Consider the following 18,734-nt stretch of genomic DNA (forward strand, 5'->3'; position numbering starts at 1 on the left):
CTTTAGATACTGTACTGTTAGTCCATAGCACAATAAAATTATAACAAAACAGAAGCGACAAATTCAAATATTAGGTTACACAGACATGTGCTTCCAAAGGTTTCCACTAATTTTCTAAAATTAGATTTGCGACGTCTGTCGTCTTGGCTGTTGGGACCGTGGGACGTCTGTAAAACGGCATATATTCCTCCGCGAGAACAGGCGTGATACGTCTTGCACTAAATGCAATAGTCCGGTTGTTTATTCCAAATAACAAACTAATTAAGCATCAAACGCTAACAAAACAGTGTTAATGTGAGTAACCAACGATCGCCTAAATTTGTTAGCACGCCAGCGTCTGCGGTATGAATCGGTTTGATCAAAATAATAAATAAGACCCGGGTACACGAACAGGAAGTGAGGAGATTCTTATAGCGCCCGTCTAGAATGAAGCTACAATTACCTCTTACCGATGCCTGCACGATTTAGCGCCGCTACGTTTAAGATCACGCATCTACTCGCAAATAGACGGTAAGAAAAAAATAACAGATTCGCAAGTTGGGGTTCCGTATTTTTATTTTGTTCAGGGAGAGCATTTGGGCGGTCTGGCGCAGCTTGAGGCCCTCGAGGTCCCCAGTTGAGCTTCCGAGAATGCCTGATGTAAAAAGACGTCTGCCTGTTAGAAAATGGCGACGCGGCGCAGGCAGGATCAAGGGCAGCTAGGCCATAAGCTACTGCATGCTAAAGTAGTAAATACAGTACAGTACTCCAGTTTCGGACTTAGTTACTACCTTAACGCGAACGTTGTCGAGTCCGTAAGATGTGTTTGGTTGTGTTCATGTCCGACAGCCTTTAAATCGTGTTGGGTATTACTGTATAATGTTTGAACAACACTACCCGTTTATGGTGTAGCTACGAGGTTAATGCTGAGTAAGACAAGGAAGGCGAGACACGTTTGAGCCTAATGTGTTTTTTAAACCCCCAACACATTTTCCATACTATGAATTAGGTATGTTGTATTGCCTTTTTGTGTGTGAAACTGCCCCCAAAATGCGATCATGACTAACGTTGCCTTTGCAGTGAAACTCATACAGGATGGTTGAGCTTACATTACCACCGTCTACCGAACTACACAAACATGCTTCAACTCAGTGGATTTTCAACTTTTACACCAAGTACAACCACAAAAAAAACATGGCCGATAGTAAACTAAAACAGTCGCCAAGTAGCACCATCATATAACCAACATTAAACTAGTGTGGTAAGCACAAGTGTTTATCAAAAATCGGTCAGGTCTTCATCCTTAAAAAAATATATCTACAAGTGTAAGGCACTGTAACATTATTATTCCAGTCAAATGCATTGCACATAAGTCAAATACTAACTTTACTAAAATTAACGTTTTAAAACACAGTTCTCAAAGTTGCAAATGTGTTGTAAGTTACATTCATGTAAGATGTACTTGTATTGTCCAGCATAAAAAATACGTTTATTTTTAAAGGGCAGAACAAGTAACACATACAATCTCATTCCATTGACTGGATTTGAGGTTAGCTGACTCCTGAATCGGATTTGCTCATGGAGAAGTCATTTGCCTTGGGATCACATACTTTCCCACTGTGCAGTATGAACGTCTCATGTTGTTTCCCCCAAAAAACGTGAGAGCATTAAAAAAAAAAAAAGTTAGTTTTTATATCATAGTATTATGTTTGTTTATGGCCAATTTATCTGAAATCCAGGTATATTAATCCCAAAGAGATTCATACTGAATGTGTTTCTAATATTTTCACTCATGCAAACCAAAATATTTGTATTGGCCACACCCACCTTTACAATAAACTTCACATTGACATCTTGACATTTTCAATCAAAGCAGTTTGTAAAGATGAAACTCTCGTATGAAGGAAGTGTTTATTATAAACCACAACATAAAAATGCCTGGTTTGCTAACATATACCCATATTTATATTTTGCTAAATAGGACTATTACTACTTGTCTGTGCAGAGATAGATCGTATACTTTCTTTACAGTAGAGATGGATTCCGAGGAGAATGAGGTGGAAAGCAGCAGCGATGCAGGCCCGTCTGGCATGGAGGAGCCGTCGGAAAGCGGTATGGGCATGGAGTCGTCGGAGGCCATGTCGGCCGACAGCAGCGACGCTGCCTCCTCTCACGTGCAACCACCCGAGTCGGACTGTCATGTGGGACAGAGCTCTGAGGGACTTGTGGTAAGATATGGCAAATTATTTCAAAAGGGGAACCACGCTGGGTGGGAGGTTAAGCACGTCTGCCTCACAGTGCTGAGGTTGTGGGTTTGAATCTTGGCCCATCCATTAGGTAATTTAACTGAGACAGAATTGCCACTGTGAAGTTAAGAATGTTAAGTGTATGGTAATTCTTTGTCCTCCATTGATTCTGACCGATTAATACTTTAATGAAAACATCTGGGAACAGTTTTTAAATATGATAATAAAATAAAAATACACTAATATGACTCCTTTGAGTGTTGAGCTTGCTAACCAATGACATCGCCTTCTCAAGGTCTTCATCCCAGAGACCAGCTCTAGCACGGATGTCCGAGTGTCCTCGGTTCACCTCCCGGACTCCTCCTCGGTGGCCCAGTCCACCAGTGTGTCCAGCGTGTCCACGGTGACTCAGTCGGTGCTGGTGTCCGAGTCGGCCCAAGTGCTTGTTCACTCCAGCGCCGTGTCTGAAGGAGCCATGATGGTGTCCGACTCTACTGCCTCTACCTCATCTGACCTGGGCTCAGCCATCGACAAGATCATTGAGTCCACCATCGGCCCTGACATCATGAATGGTATGTCAGCGTTCTCATCTTGCTACAGAATAGACAAATTGTTGTGTTTGGATTTGCGAGAAAAGGCAAATGTGTTCTTTCACTACTTTTCCCCCATAGGTTGCATAGCCGTAACCAGTGCTGAAGACAGAGACGCAGAACCAACCCAATATCTCATACTACAAGGTCCAGATAATGTTATGTGTTAATAATTTGTGTGTCCATGGGTTCTTTAAAACAGTCCTGGAGGCTTTTTGCAGCCTGAATGTATAATAGCAAAGCATACTCTAAAATTCAAAAATTGACACAGCCCGTGACATTTACCTATTTGGGTGTGACGTCCTTAACTACTACTACTACTACTGATATTTGTAAATGTACTACATTGTTTTTAAACACTACCATAACCCTAATGAGTATAAGTGGTTTACAGAGCTTTTCTAGATTTGCAAATACACAAAGAAACTAAAATAGTAAATAATTGTCTAATAACGCACCGATCAATAAATATAATTCAGTCACAGTACTAATTGCGATGTTTTCATCCATTCTCCGCACCAGTTCAGCTGTCTTGTCTTTTTTTGGTCTTGTACATGCAGATGTGATTCTGCTTCTGCTCATTCCAGGGGCAGGATCTACTTTCGTCGGATAGATGGCCACAGGCCAGCCTAAAACCTTGAAAAAATATTATTTTTCCTCCATCAATATATTTATTTATATTTTAACATTTTTCTACTGTGCACGAACTTGCAAGATCACGGAACACCTTCTCAGACACAAAATATAACTGTAGTAAGAAAGGGACACTGTACATTATTGACACAGTTTAGCAGTTATCTAATAAATACAAACCTAGGTCATACCAAAGACTCTATAAATGGGATCAATTGGCCTCCCTGCTTGACACTCAGCATTAAGTGTTGGAATTGGGGGGTTAGATCACCAAATTATTCCAGAGGACGGCCGCTGCTGCTGCTCACCGCTCCCTCAGGGGATGGATCAAATGCGGAGAATGAATTTCGCCCCACTTAGGTGGGTGTGACAATCAGTGAATCTTTAATCTTAGCAATATTTTAAAACAATACCTAATTGCTAAATGCTGAGCATATCTTTACCGAGATTGATGGATTTGTTTTAGCATGTAAATCAAAGATGAAGAATGTGAGTGGCCCTTGAATTCTTTATTTTATTTATTATTTTTTTAATTTTCTGTACGCACCTGGTGGAAGAAAAGTTTTGGACACCCCTGCTTTAAAAGTTCGAAAAGATGATTATAGAGTAAAGTAAATCCTCCACCATCAAGAGGGAAATCCACTATGTAGAAATATGCGATTTAAGTACTCCCTAGACATGTTTTCATAGTATTTATGGCGCTTATTTTAAACTTTAAAATAATCCAAACACATTCATTCGTCCTTCCATCCATCATCTGAACTGCGTATCCTAAAACATTTCAAATATTATTGATATTGACAAGACAAAAACGTTGTAAAAATAGTGTAACAGTGTACCAATCCCTGTATTTACAGTAAACAAATCCCATTTGTCCAAACTAACATTTAACTTCACCATCTCACAATATACATCAATAATCTTGCCCAAAGATGTACATTATAAAATGAACCTACAGCTGTTAACGTTGTGTAGGCGTAAAACGCAGGATGGGAGAGGACTGACATGTTGAATAATCTCTTCAAACAAAAATTAATACGACACTTCCTGTTTTCTCTTCTTTCAAATTTACACAATACTGTGCTCCCACCTAGTGGCCAAAAGTGAAATTACACCCCAAAATAAAGAACACAATGGCTTATAAAGTGAAAAAAAAAAGAAAGAAATAGCAGGAACGTGAACCTGAAGCTGGTGATGGAGGTGGTTTGCTGTAAATATACTGACAGCAAAAAGGCAGGCAACAACATATGCTATACAGTATTGGTAGTTACCGCGCCCTCAACTGCAACTGAGAAGATGTATGTAGCATCAATGCAAATATTGACTTCTCAGACAAACAAACAAATAATTTGGAGCAGCAGTCAATCTGGTTTTCATATCTGTGTCTTCTTTAGGTGCTCCTACGGTAGCCCACATGTCCTCGTCGGCCTTGTCTGGTCGCATAGCCATCGAGGCACTTTCCGAGGGTCCCACGTCCACCTGTCTGGACCAGGGAGACATGCAGAGGAGCCTGGAGCCCGACGACCAGCCCGGACACTCGGGTTACCCAGAAGACAGCAGCAGTCAGCCGGATCAACCCCAACACTCTCACCCCTCCCAGTACATGGACTGCGGTGCAGATGGCCCAGACCAAACAGGGGAGTCCTCACCTTCCTATGCGGAGTGTTCGGAAGAACCTGACCAGACGCGTTCTCAGTCGGGCTTCCCCGACTACAGTGGCGACAACAGCAACCAGGACCTGCCCGGATATGTTGAATGCAGCAGGGCTGATTCAAACCCCACCAGCCGGGGGAACTACGTGGTGGAGTGCAGTGCTGGTTATCTGTGCGGCGTGGACGATGGGGAGCGGCCGCATCATTCGCGAGCCTACATCGACAGCAGTGCAGATCACACGTCGCAGATGAGCCGGCAGTACACGGCTGCCGATTCCGAGCAACCCGGGTGTTCGCGTTACCAGGCAGGTGACGACGACGACGACGAGCAGAACCAGGATCCCGATCAACCACAGCAGCAACCTCAGCACTCCTGCTACACGGAGAACAGCAACGGCCCAGACGCTTCCCTCTATACTGACGACAGCTCCTCGTCAGACCACCCTGGCGCCAACACGGCTGATTCAGGGGGCGTGCCCGAGGCGGCGGAGTGCAGCCAGAGCTTTCCGGGGCTCTACATCAGCAGCAGTGGCAACTACATACCAAACACCAAGCCCGGTGCGGCACTGCATTGCTCAGCCAGCCGGGTTGACCCACGGCAGGAAGAAGTCGCCCCGGGTCAGCAAGTGGACGCGTCGGTCGTGGCTGAGGGCTCCGGAGACCGTCCGCCCAACCTGGCTGAGCTGGAGGAGATGATGGAAGTTGTGATTGTGCAGCAGTTCAAGTGCAAAATGTGTCCATATAAGAGTGTCTCTAAAGACACGCTGATTAACCACATGAGGGACAAACACTTCAAACCTGCTGGTAAGCTATCACGGTTGACTTGAGTTTCTATAGACCTTTTTACTATGACATCACAAGTACCTCTGGGTTGTAATAGCTCTGATGGCAAAATAATGAACAAACCCTTCTATGACATTTGACCAAGGCAGTTGGATGAAAACACATGAATGGCTAGAATGATCATTTCTCTGAATATGTCACGTGTCAGTCAAAAAGTTGCTATGCGAGACCCAACACCAGCCGGAGATGTGAAAATTCAGACATAAGTAACATGACAATTGAGGGAATGGCTAATTTTTCTACTTTTCTATTGCTCAAATTAATGGCACAGACGTGTTCTTGGCGTTAGCTAGCAAGCTAGCATTATGTTTTTCTAATTCACTCAAAAACAACAAAATGTGTTCCACAAAATCTGCGATTGAGGTTAGATTCAGAAACAGACAACCAAACCCTGTCTGTACAACTATTTACGACATCTAATTGATTCCTCAATAAGTGCAGTTGAATATGGGCCAAGATGTATTAGGCCGCCCTAGGTTTGAGTTCATAACATATAATGTCTCTGTATTAAAGTCTGATATTTAAGAGTGGTTTATGTTATGATACTCACGTTCAACTTTTTATTGACTACACTTGTTCTGTGTTCAGGCGGTTTGCAAACAAAACGCAAACGTGGCCGACCCCCCAAAAGCGCCACGCTGGCTTCTCAGCAGGCGGGCCAAGTGAAGAAGGAGGCGGCAGCGGAGAGGAGAACAACGCAGGCGAATGTGTCCGCATCTCATCAAGCTCAAGAGGATGACGATCAGGAAGACCGGGTTCCAGATGCTGGTGCTATTGATGATTCTGAAGGTTAGTGGTAGGGTTAGGCTTGATCAGGCAACACTCACTTGATCATCATTTTGGGCAAAAGAAGCTTGGTACAGCTTGGACTGGTCACCAGTCAAACTTTTGGTGGGAAAAGTACACATGGTTGTTGATTTTTATTTATTTTTGTATGTGTAGTGTTTTGCAACGATTTTCTAGTGTCTATCTGTGATGTTTACATTTATTCATAGTATCATGATGTTCCTGATAATTGTGATGATAACAAAAAAATGACATTGTTTCATCCCTAATCTCATCCTTACTCATATGTTGCTCAGACGACGGTAACTACAATCCGGCTGAAGAGGACTGCCGCGGAAGACTACCTGCCATTTTGAAAAAACACCCTCCTCCGATCTCTTCCTCTTCTCAAGGTCGTCCTCAGCGTAGAGTTGGCCGTCCGAGGAAGTACAACCTTCTGGAAGAAGATAGCGACAGCCAAGGTGGGTGGTCCGTTTCTCAAAGGGCATTACAGCAGAGGTGGGAGTAACTTTTAAGTAAGTCCCGGAAATGATTATGGTAAAAATCCCGGCAAGTTATTACTTGGGTTAAGCAAGTCATATGTCAAGGCGAATTTTTCATAAGTTTCAGCCAAGTTTCAAGTCCTAAAATTGGTCAGAGTCAAGTGATGTGACTGGAGTTTATGCCGTGTTCATCTCTCCCAACAGAGGCGGAGAGTTTAGCAAAGAAGCCGAGAGCGAATGCCGGCCCGAGCGCCGCGGATGAGGCGAGCTCCTCGGGCTTGAACAACAACGGTGGCGCTCTGGCGGCCAACGGGGACGAGGTGGAGGTGGTGGTGAGCCAGTCGGACTCGGAGAACAAAGACCCCTCATCCAACTCGCAGCCAGAAGAATTCTTTGAGTGGAAACGAGGCCGCCCCTCCAAGAGTTTTCTTCGCAGGAAATACAAGAGGCCTTTGAAACGAAGGTAAGTGCCTTTTCTATTCTCTTTTGAGATACGCATCTCATTTGTCAAGGTTCAAGGGTTCACTTTTTCTCCTTCAGGAGAAATTTGTCGTGGAGATGTCAAGGCTTCATTTTATGCAAGGCCGAACAATGGACTAAAAGTGTTTATGGTACCCGAGTGCTAGGGGGCCCTACATTCTAAATATTACATCCATATTATATCCATTTGCGGCGCTTGGTCAACTTTGAAAGCAAAACTTCCTAGAGAGATCAATTCTATTTTGAATAATTTATTCCAGAGCCAATCACAGGAAGAAAGTATTTTGCACCTCCCACTGTGACAATAAATAGTATAATTTTGCTAATACTAGCTCCTTGTACACTTCCTGAGAGCGCCACTGCCACATACTGCAGCGGATATGTAATTACACATTATTCTAGTACTGTCCAGCAAACAAAAAATAAATAAAATAAAATAAAATAAAAGGTTCCCTGGGTTCACGCGCGCCCCAACCAAAAACCCTGGTTCAATGCGGATGTACGCAGCAAAATCAGGATGCGCTGTGCAGCCTTCAAGTTTGGAGACCTCATGGAATACAAACAGGCCCGTTATAAGCGCCAGAAATCCATCAGGGCTGCCAAGAGGACCTGCACTCAGAGAGACTTGAGAGCTTCTACAGTGAGAAGCTTGTGGAAGGAAATCAGGTCAGTGACCAATTACCCATCCATCCTGACAGATGACCTCAACCGCTTTCATGCAAGATTTGACCGACATAACAGCAATACCCCATTAAAAGCCCTGTGCGACCCAGAAGAGTCTGCACTGCAGGTGACACGCACGCAGGTGCTCAAAGCTCTGGGACAGGTAAATCCCCGCAAAGCTGTGGGGCCTGATCGAATTTCACCAAGAGTCCTGAAGGCCTGTGCAGAGCAGCTGGCGGACATTTTCAACATCTCCCTCTCACATAGCAACAATGAGTGACTTCAGACCTGTGGCACTCACATCTGCTGCCATAAAGTGTCTGGAAAAGCTGGTGCTAACCCACATCAACTCTGTGGTCCCTGACTCTGTGGACCCCTTTTTAGTTTGTATACACATGACGGCTTCAACTCATGAAAACAATATCTTTAAGTATGCAGACGACACCACCATCCTAGGCCTCATCAATGGAGGGGACACATTTGCATACATAGATTGAGTCCACAGCATCATTGTGTATGGCAAGGACAACAAATTTGTTCTCAATGTAGACTAAACAAAAGCCCCTCTGCAGCCCCTTTCCATTAGCGGGACTGTGGTGGAGCGGACCGACAGCCATAAATTCCTGGGCCTTCACATCACGGAGAGCCTCAGCTGGGCCCAAAACACTGCTGCCACAGTGAAAAGATTTCAGCAGAGGCTGCATTTCACCAGGCTGTTGAAGAAGGCCGGGCTCTGACCTCCCCTCCATGGACGCCATCTACAATCAGCGCAGCAGGAGAAAAGCACGGAGCATCCTCAAGGACATCCCTCACCCATCCCACGCCCCGTTCAAGCGGGTGGACTCAGGGTACAACCTGAGACACTCTAGAGCATTAATGTTCACAGAGCCCGCTTTCACAAAAAGCTTTTTCCCAGCCACTGTTAGGCTCGTGGCTCAGGACGTTTTAAAGACGGAAAACTTTCTTTTTTTAAATAGGTTTTAGTACTTACTCGTGTCACTGTACTGGAATTTGTAGATAAGTATTTATTTATTTAATTCTATTTTTATTATGATTATTTTTTAGCTACTTAACTCAGAGTTAAGCACAAGAATTCCTATGTACTTGTTTTTTTAACCTGTTTTTGACTTGTACACATGGCAATAAAACTCTATTCTATTTGAGAACCGCCAATTCACACAAAGTTTCCTCTTTCAGTCGGTACTACAAATGCATCAAACCGCTCCTGAGACCTCACAACTGCTGGATCTGCGGCTCGCGCTTCCTCACGCAGGAAGATCTGCGCTTCCACGTGGACTCCCACGAGGGCAACGAGCCGGAGCTCTTCAAATGCCTCCAGTGCAACTACCACTGCAAGCGCTGGTCCTCACTCAAGGTCTGGAGGTGGCCCAATTGCACGCATAAACCTCAGTACGTGTGTGTGTGTAACATCGCATTTGTGTGCGTATGTTTTTTGCAGGAGCACATGTTCAACCACGAAGGTACGAAGCCTTTCAAGTGTGAGACGTGCGATTACTCGAGTGTTTACAGGAAGGATGTCATTCGTCACTCGGCGGTCCACAACAAAGAAAAGTAGGTGCAGCGGTCAGTGTGCACCAGGGGTTGGCAAAGTATCCGAGTATTTACATTATCAAGACGCCTGTGATAAGTGTTGCATTAATTTTCACAATTTCCCCCTAAAGCTTGTGAACAAATTGACTTCATTATTTTCCAATTAAATGTAAACATTTATTTTATTCTCATCTAAGAATGAGTTGGCTGTTTTAAGAAAAGAATGTTTGCCCACCTCTGGTTTACATTTTGCTATACATGAAAATGTCTGACAGATTATAACTTCATATTTATCTTTACAACCACCAGGAAGAAAAAGACAGATGTGGTATGTTTTTTTTTCTTTTAGCTGCCTATGTCTCAAAATTTGTTATGGTTTCATCATTTTGCTTATTGGCCTTTCATTTAGCAGATGGCGACGGTAACCGAGTTCCAGTGTCCTGTGTGTCAGAAAGTTTACCCCATGCAGAAGAGGCTGACTCAGCACTTGAAGACCCACAGCGCCGAGAAGCCGCATATGTGTGATAAGGTCTTTAAGAGAGGAGAGGGACAGTTGGCACGACTCAGATTTTTAAAGTCTTAAACATGTAATCTGATTCTTTCTTTCTGCTCTTTCAGTGTGGCAAATCCTTCAAGAAACGCTACACGTTCAAGATGCACCTCCTGACGCACCTTCAGAGTGTTGGAGACAGCACGTCAGTACTAGGCATTTTGTATACTTCTTCTTTTTCCATGGACAGGGCGGTTAAAAAGTCAAGTAACTCCATAGTTTAAAATACTTACCATATGTAATCATTTGTCGTTCTTGTATATACAATACCATTTTTTGGTAACACCTAGACAATTTGATCACACAACCATTCAGAAGTCATTTACAAATATTCCTAATTAAAAAAATAATAATTAAACCACATGAACAATTTCTAGAATCATTTTGCTCAGCGTTTTAACACAGCGTGTTGCATTTTCATCAGGTTCAAGTGCGAATTTTGTGAGTACACTTGCGCCAACAAAAAGCTGCTGCTCAACCACCAGCTGTCCCACACCACTGACCGACCCTTCAAGTGCGGCCACTGTAAATACACTACCTCCAAAGAGGACTTCCTCGTCTCCCATCTGGCCATTAAACATACAGGTCAGTTCCATTGGATGTAAATATGTCACATTTGATATATATGGACCCTGAAATAAGATGTAAAATACATAAGACCATTCTAAATATAATGTAAACAACATGGGACACAATAAAAGTGCAGATCATTAATTTTGATGCAAATGTGTCACACCGATTAGTCATTTAATAGTCCATGCATCTGTAATGTTTCACATTTGTTGTGTTCATTCAGATTGTGCTTTAAATGTGTCTTACCTGCAGGAGACAAGCCCTTTGCCTGCAGTATGTGTCACTTTGGGACCAAACACCGCAAGAATCTTCGGCTCCACGTGCAGTGTCGCCATCCGGAAGCTTTCGAGGAGTGGTCCGTCTCTCACCCGGCGGTGGAGACCAAGACGCGCCGCAAGCCTTTTTTTGCCCTGCAGCATGTAGAGGATCAAAAACAGCAACATGAGGACGCAGCGCAAGTCGTGCCAAACGCCATCGTGGGTCCCCGTGGCCGCTTTACATTTGATTTCCTGTCATGAGGGAAGCGGGCTACAGCGCTGTCTTTCTGTTTTCACATCTTGCAGGTTTCAGTGGACCCCGTAGCTCTTGAAGCTATTCAGGGGGTGGGGAATGCGTCAGTGTCCCAGGATGCACTGGGAAACACCACCATCATCTATGAACAAGGTTGGACACGTTTGCAAAGTTTATTATCGTTACCTGCTAGAGAGATGCACGAATCATTCTGGCGCAGTGCTAAAACTAAAATCGGTGAATTTGACCTGCAACGCAACAGGAGGGTTCAAGTAATTTCTTGTTGTTCACTGAAAAAAAGTGAAAGTAGTGTTTGTGTCCGCTCCCCAGCTGATTCCGGTGAGCTCTCCGCCCAGAATGCCCTGAGCCTGCTACTAAACATGAGCAATGCCCGGGAATTGGTTGGAGACTCCTTACAAGTTGGTGAAACTGCGCTAATAGCAACCTTACGCGTGAAAATAAAAATCCTTTACCATCACGATCACTGATTATGCTCCCCAGGTGGCCGTGCTCAATTCAGACGGCAGCACAGAGGTCAAAACGCTCGAGAAGGAAACGTGGAGCGCCGTGTCTGCGGCACCGGGCCAGGCCCACAAGGTAGTCACCGTCCACGTGTCCGAGAACGGCGAGACCGTTTTGCAGGAGGCCTACGAGGCGGAAACGGAAGGACTCGCTCAGATCTACACGGATGGGGGCGAGTTCAATGTGGTGGAGCAGGTGACCGAAGAAGTCCAAAGCTCCGAGTGCAGGTGATTGCAAATGACTTCCCGTGTCTTTTCAGGCTTTGTGAGATTTGTTTTGTGGGTGTGCGCATGATGGACATGCTTACTAAATTTAACTCATTCAAACCCCAAAAACTTATAAATACGTTTTAAAATACATTTTCATGCACTCCCAAAAACGTATTTAGACGTTTTTTTTAATGATAGAGCATACAGAACGCTTTGATACAGCTTTTGACATAGAGGTTGCTTACAAACAATGGTAGAATGACAAAAACAACGGCCAGCAGGTGGCAGAAGAGTACAAGAGATCAGCCAGGGCCATGTTGCAAAAAAAACTTTTTTTAACAGTGTTTTCACCAGGTTTGTGAAAAATGATGAAACTTAGCTATATTCTAATGCAAAACGGAAACAGATACAAATGTACTTTTTTTCCTGATGAAAGAAGAGACTCTAATATTTCTTTTGGTATTATGATTATAGTATTTATAGCAATAGAACAGAATATTCTGTGAGACTTTCAAAATCCAGTAAAACATCCGGGAGCGAAGGGGGTTGCTTCAGAGAAAATGGCTTGGAGTCAATGAGTTTAACTGGTTTCGAGGGAGGAATTGAAAATGGCCAAAATGATTTGAGCAGCTGAATTTGAATGGGAAACCCATTTGACCTGACAATAGTAACAACAACAAAATGTTGACGTACAAACCGTCTGATAGTTTTTCCAATGAGTAAATCCATTTTTTTTCAGCAAAGAGAAGAACGATCAGGTTCAGGCCGTAGAAGAATCGGAGGCGCAGAGCCCGAAAGGTGACAAGTTCTACCTAGCTTCCGCGTTGCCCGATGGTGTCCTGCAACAAGTGGAGGTAACAAAATTGTTTCTCCACAAAGACGGCTTCACGTTGACTGCGTCTCACCTTTCCGTTTGCTCGTAGCTGAGCAGCGAAGCGCCCGCGTCTCCTCCTGCAGCGAGCTTGCCCAGCGTCAGCGCCAAGAGGTTCTCTTGTCGCATATGCATGGAGTCCTTCCACGGACGCTCGGACATGGAGAACCACAAGCGGGCGCACGTGGATGCCAACACCTTCAAGTGCCCCGACTGTGACTTCATCTCAAGCTCCTGGCCTGAGGTTAAGGTGGGTACTGAAGGCTGTGTGATTATATCCAAAGGTAAAAAAATCTGCAGCTTGAATTTGCATCACTTGTAAGTCAACCTGTCATGGGGTTGACAATTTCCAGAAAGTGGTCTGGTAAATTGTGGTGGGAAATTGAGAATTTTGGAGTTGACAGCAGTTAAGTTTAAATAAACACTTTGGGTAATTACAAAATGCGAACTTACATAATGTGTGTTTGTTTGATTCAGGTTCACATGGAGCTGCACTCGTACTTGCGGCCTCACAAATGCCCCAGCTGCAGCTTTGCCTCCAAGAACAAGAAAGACCTGCGCAGACACTTGCTGACACACACAAACGAAAAGCCATTTTCTTGCAGACTTTGTGGCCAGAGGTAGGAACAAAGCTTTTCTTTTTCTTTTTTCTTTGCATATGAAATGAATGATTTAAATCTACACAGTTTTTCCCCTGCGTCTGGTCCAAAGTTAGCAGTAATAAGCAAGCAACTATAACAAAAACAATATTTTGGACTCCACATGTAAATATAGAGGTTTAATGTCAGGTTTCTTGACAGATAACCTGAAATAAAATACTTCCTCATGGAGATATTTTTAAAATAAACAATTCAACATATAAGCACGTGTCAAACTTAGGGGTGCAACCAAAACCAATTGGAATCAGCAAGTCAGTTTTGATTTAATTGAATTGTTACATTTAAAATTTTGTATGGATTCGCACTCTATGTATGGAGCTCAAAATGCAATCATCGTTTATGAGAGCTGCACACCAGTTCTAAATCTGTATAAATTGGTATGATGTGGCTGATGATTTGTGGTTTCTTTGAATTTAATTAACTTGAATAATTTGGTGTTTGGAGAGCCTGTACATGTTCTCACTAGGGCTGTCACTCAATAAAAAAAATAAAAAATAAACATTAATCACATGACTACAATAATTAACTCGTGATTAATCGCACATTTTATATCCGTACTAATTGTACAAATAAAATATTTATTTAAGTTTTTCATACTAATTTTAACTCATTCACTGCTATTGAAAACTACAAACGTAAAAAATTAATGTGAACTATGAAAACCTAGAGTTGTTTTTATTGTACATTTATAACAGATATAAAATTATCATGCGATTAATTACGATTAAATGGCCCTTATTTTTAATAATTTTTTTAAATTAGGCCCGTCAGGTGATTCAAATTTTTAATTGTAATTAATCACATGACTTCACTAGTTAACTAATGATTAATCACAAATTTTATTTCTGTTCTAAATTTACAATACATTTTTTGTCATACTCTTGTTAGCAAAAGTGGATTTTTTTAAACTAATAGAAATAGTTCAAATTAATTTTTAATTAACATAAAAGTGGATTTATTTTTAACCTAATACAAATATGGTTGTATCATTTAGTAATTTCATTGTAATTCATAAAGTTTTTTTAAAGTCAAAATTAAAAAGATGTACTGTTACCAGATGGCATTAGCGTTTCATATTGGACATTGGTGAAAGCTTAATAAATTTTTCTTTTCATGTTAAAAGCTGCTTAATTTTGAACATAAAGCAACTTTCTGCAATTTTTTAAAATTGTAAAATACAACTTGACTCCAGTCCCCACAAATATATGCATTATTATTTGATCTATTACTGCTAAATTGTGTTATAGTAACTCCTTTGCACAACGTTGAATGCCTTTTCGTTCATTTTTTTTTACGGATGCGCATTGTAAAGTAACATAGCTGTACTGCAAACAAACCAGAAATAACACGATGTGTTCCACGAGCTATCTTCTGCAGTTGCTGAATAAAATTCGCCTCACATCCAAAGATCAAGTTGTCACTCCAAGTGACAAGACGGGCACACACTCTCCTCTTGGCTCTCAACGTGTCCCGAGAGTGCCTTTTTTGAAAGCTGGAACAACCTAGCTCGGCGCTAACTTTCTTTCAACGCAGGGTAGTGGTGGTGGTGCTACACAGTCCAAATGGCTCCTCCATGCTAGCATGCTAAAGTTTAAACATTAAAGTCAATGAACCACCTAGCTGTACTGTATTTTTGTGTTCTGACGAGCACATTTTTTCCCCCCAGCTTCAATCGCAACGGCCACCTCAAGTTCCACATGGAGCGTCTCCACCAACAGGAGAAGACCGCCACGCGCAAGAACCGCGCCGCCGCGTCCCAGCAGACAATCATAGTCAACAATGACGAGGAGGCGCTGGCCACGCTGCAGTGTAAGATTTCACAAACATCACCACACCTGATGGAGTGGCAGACACATAAAACATTCAAAAGTCACATTCCCTAAAAACATTGATGCGTGTTCCAGCCCTGCAGGCCCACCAGACAGTCATCAGCCCAGATCAGCTGCAGGCTCTGGGTCAAGAGCACATCATCGTGGCGCAAGATCAATCTCTGACAGACCAGGTAGCACAAACAAGCATTCACTCCAAGCTGCCATGTTTATTACAACATCCTCGTTTGCGTGGGTCAGGAGGAGGGCACGTACATCCAGCAGATCACCACCGTGGACGGGCAGACGGTCCAGCATCTCATGACGGCAGACAATCAGGTCACTGAGGTGAGACGTTTTGGTCCTTCCACTTGCCTCGGATGGACCATAATCACAAACGTGGGAAATCCACAATATACAAGCATTCATCTGCATTCATGTGCTAATCTCATTTTGTATTGGCCACTTGTTCAGGTGCAGTACATCATCTCCCAGGAAGGGCTGCAGCACTTCATCCCGCAGGAGTACGTGGTGCTAGCAGACGGCAATCGCATCCAGGTGAGTGCGCCTCACGCTGGACCGTGGGCTGTGTCGCGATGGACGGGAGCTTCATCTGCTGATAATGTCCCTCAGATACCAGATGGACAGATCATCCAGTACGAGCACGAAGGAGTCTTTCTGCAGGAGCAGCAGGTGATGCAATGAAGCCTTCCATTTATATTTTCAAGTCGGGCTGTCACGCTTTTCAGAATGGATCAACGTGTCAATTATTGCATTGAATAATTGTGTAATTGGATGGCTTTGGATACGGGGGGGCGTTCAAATTCAAGTCACGAACGTCCGGCCGGGTCCCTAGGCAGGACCCTCTACACTATTCTCAGTCATTACACTACATCAAGAAGGTCATGTGGTGTAAAAACATATATCATTTCTGTGGCAACCCCTGACAGGGAAAGTGTCATCGCTTTAATGCAGTAGCAACTTTCCACCAATAGGGGGCGCTAAAAAGACAACAAAACGGTCAAAGTAGTTTGCGTACAGAACAATAGGTTTATAGCACAACTTAACTCAATTTATAGAGCACTTTAAAAGTAGATTGGCAATGTCTTTATGCCATAACATGTTACCGGCGAATCCTCAAGACCCAAATTTTACTCTATTTTCAAGAGTGTGCCTATATTTGTTGAATTAACCGTTTAACCTGGTCACTTAAAATGAATTCTTTCATATTAATATTACCATATCGTATTAATTTTGCTCATTAAATAATGGAAATAATGATTTTTAAATGTTAGTATTTGGAATCATAATTAATTAATTAAACATTTATTTACCCCAAAGAGTTTGCAATGTATTTGTAAAATATGCACCCATCCCCCCATTTTCTGAAACACATATTAAGAAAAAAATGATGATGGAAAATAAAAATAACTGATTTATTATAAATAAGAAAAAAATGTGCAATCACATTTAACATGTATTTATTAAATTACATTGTCTATCAGTGATACAATACAAAATATCATTTAATTATTTGTATTTTGAAACAAATATTGATATACTCTATGGACATTCAATAAAGTGAGTGTTGGCAGATTTTTTTTTTTAAACCAAAAAAAAATTGTAAAGTTGCGCATTTTTATATGAGTAAATATGACACGGAGCACAGCAGGAGGTTTCACCAAAACAACTGTGCTTCCTCCTTCCTTTTTTCTTTTTAGATCGCAGTGAGCACTGAGAGTCCAATCCAGTACCTGCCTGCTGCTACCTCAGAACAGCAAGACCAGGAGGCCGCCGCCCACTCTGCCGTCACAGGTCTGATTGGACCATTTATTGATTGCGCCACACTTTAATGAGATCCAAACCAAAATCTGGATCAAAAACACAAGAGGGTTAAAATATTAGAAACACAAGCACCAAAGGAAAGGTATTGCTAATATAATGTTAAATTCAAACACACACATTGCTCTAATTTTAGTTCATTAGTGATAATAGGTGCTGAATAGTCATCTGCTCGCTTCAGCCTTAAGTGTCATTTGTATCTCTGTTATAGCGGTAGCAGCGATGGAGCAGGAGCAGGAGCAGGAGCAGGAGCAGGAGCAGGAGCAGGAGCAGGAGGTCTACACGGAAGCAACACCAGAGCAGCAGCAGGACGTCCAGTATGACATCATCACCTTCACCATCGAGTGATCAAGATTATGAATGTTTTCTTTTGGGGTTGAAAAATGACTTGTTTATTTAAGTTAATTCATTTTTAGGATGCCAAAAAGATGTTTATAAAACAAGTTGTACATAGCTTTTGTTTTGTTTTTTCTTCTTCTGGTGACTCTCAAGTGTTAATAAGCTAATCGCTGGCGCCAAATACCAATTATTATTATTTTTTTTAGATTAAGATGTGTTTATTTATTTGTCTAACATTTATTTGAGAACATACAGCTCTGGGGGGAAATAAAACCAAAAACACTGGACCTTTTGGAGTTTTAATCGTTTTTTTATTTGCTACTAATAATTGTATTTGGAATTTGAGATTTATGTCCAAAGTCACTTTATATATCTGGTAAACTTCATTTGCAGACAAAGTGTCGGCACAGACCCAACATAAGCCGCACAACTAATTGTGTAGTTTTTGTCATTATTACAACAGTTAAAAACAAAACATTAACACAGTTGTTGTCAGTTGGTTCAAGTAAAGTTACCTCAAAAACAAAAAGTTTTGCAGTGGTCTTGAGTTTTTGTCCCCTCCCGCAGCTGTATATATATGCAATCATGGTTTTCTCTTTCATTCATGTCGGTATTTCTGAGAAACTGATTTGACCAGCTTTGCCCAGTGAAATGAACGGAGATTTTGTACGTGTGTGTTTTTAATAGGAACACTGTACACTGTACAGTATTGTATAGTACTGTATAAGAATATGCAGTAATAACATAAAATAAATCGAAATGGGAAATAGAAATAAAAACTTGCCTGGTGTGTAGGCTTTCTGACATTCTTTGGTCAAAATATGCAATAAAAGCACACTTCACCGTATTTATTCCTGTCTCGTGCAAATAAGCCACTGCTCACCCCGCCCTCTTGCACTCCAGTGCTAATGAAATTTCTGTTACAGGCCCTAAGGACTATTCTATC

At 42.3% G+C, this 18,734-nt stretch overlaps 1 protein-coding gene across 5 annotated transcripts; it reads left to right on the forward strand.

The window, feature by feature from the left end:
- The first annotated feature begins 378 nt into the window (after window positions 1-378).
- LOC147178885 (zinc finger protein 335-like) lies at window positions 379-18,578 on the forward strand. Of its 5 annotated transcripts, none has more exons than XM_086069648.1 (28): window positions 379-510; window positions 2,014-2,207; window positions 2,521-2,797; window positions 2,897-2,962; window positions 4,843-5,904; window positions 6,532-6,732; window positions 7,026-7,190; window positions 7,416-7,674; window positions 9,552-9,729; window positions 9,814-9,926; window positions 10,215-10,233; window positions 10,315-10,434; window positions 10,524-10,600; window positions 10,880-11,040; window positions 11,281-11,504; window positions 11,592-11,691; window positions 11,869-11,957; window positions 12,040-12,287; window positions 13,009-13,123; window positions 13,193-13,390; window positions 13,618-13,760; window positions 15,466-15,608; window positions 15,704-15,801; window positions 15,869-15,955; window positions 16,082-16,165; window positions 16,241-16,300; window positions 17,329-17,422; window positions 17,661-18,578. In XM_086069648.1, the coding sequence occupies exons 2-28, from the start codon at window positions 2,016-2,018 to the stop codon at window positions 17,795-17,797; spliced, it is 4,710 nt and encodes a 1,569-aa protein (XP_085925774.1). In that variant the 5' UTR covers window positions 379-510; window positions 2,014-2,015; the 3' UTR covers window positions 17,798-18,578. The 5 variants fall into 5 exon arrangements, with proteins under 5 accessions (XP_085925774.1, XP_085925773.1, XP_085925772.1 ...); XM_086069647.1 differs by having other exon boundaries at window positions 388-510; window positions 2,011-2,207; XM_086069646.1 differs by lacking the exon at window positions 379-510 and adding an exon at window positions 674-988 and having other exon boundaries at window positions 2,011-2,207.
- Window positions 18,579-18,734: the final 156 nt, after the last annotated feature.

This window comes from Leptonotus elevatus, chromosome 2 (assembly GCF_054856555.1).
Source record: "Leptonotus elevatus isolate MCC_2025b chromosome 2, RoL_Lele_1.0, whole genome shotgun sequence".
NCBI lineage: Eukaryota > Metazoa > Chordata > Actinopteri > Syngnathiformes > Syngnathidae > Leptonotus > Leptonotus elevatus.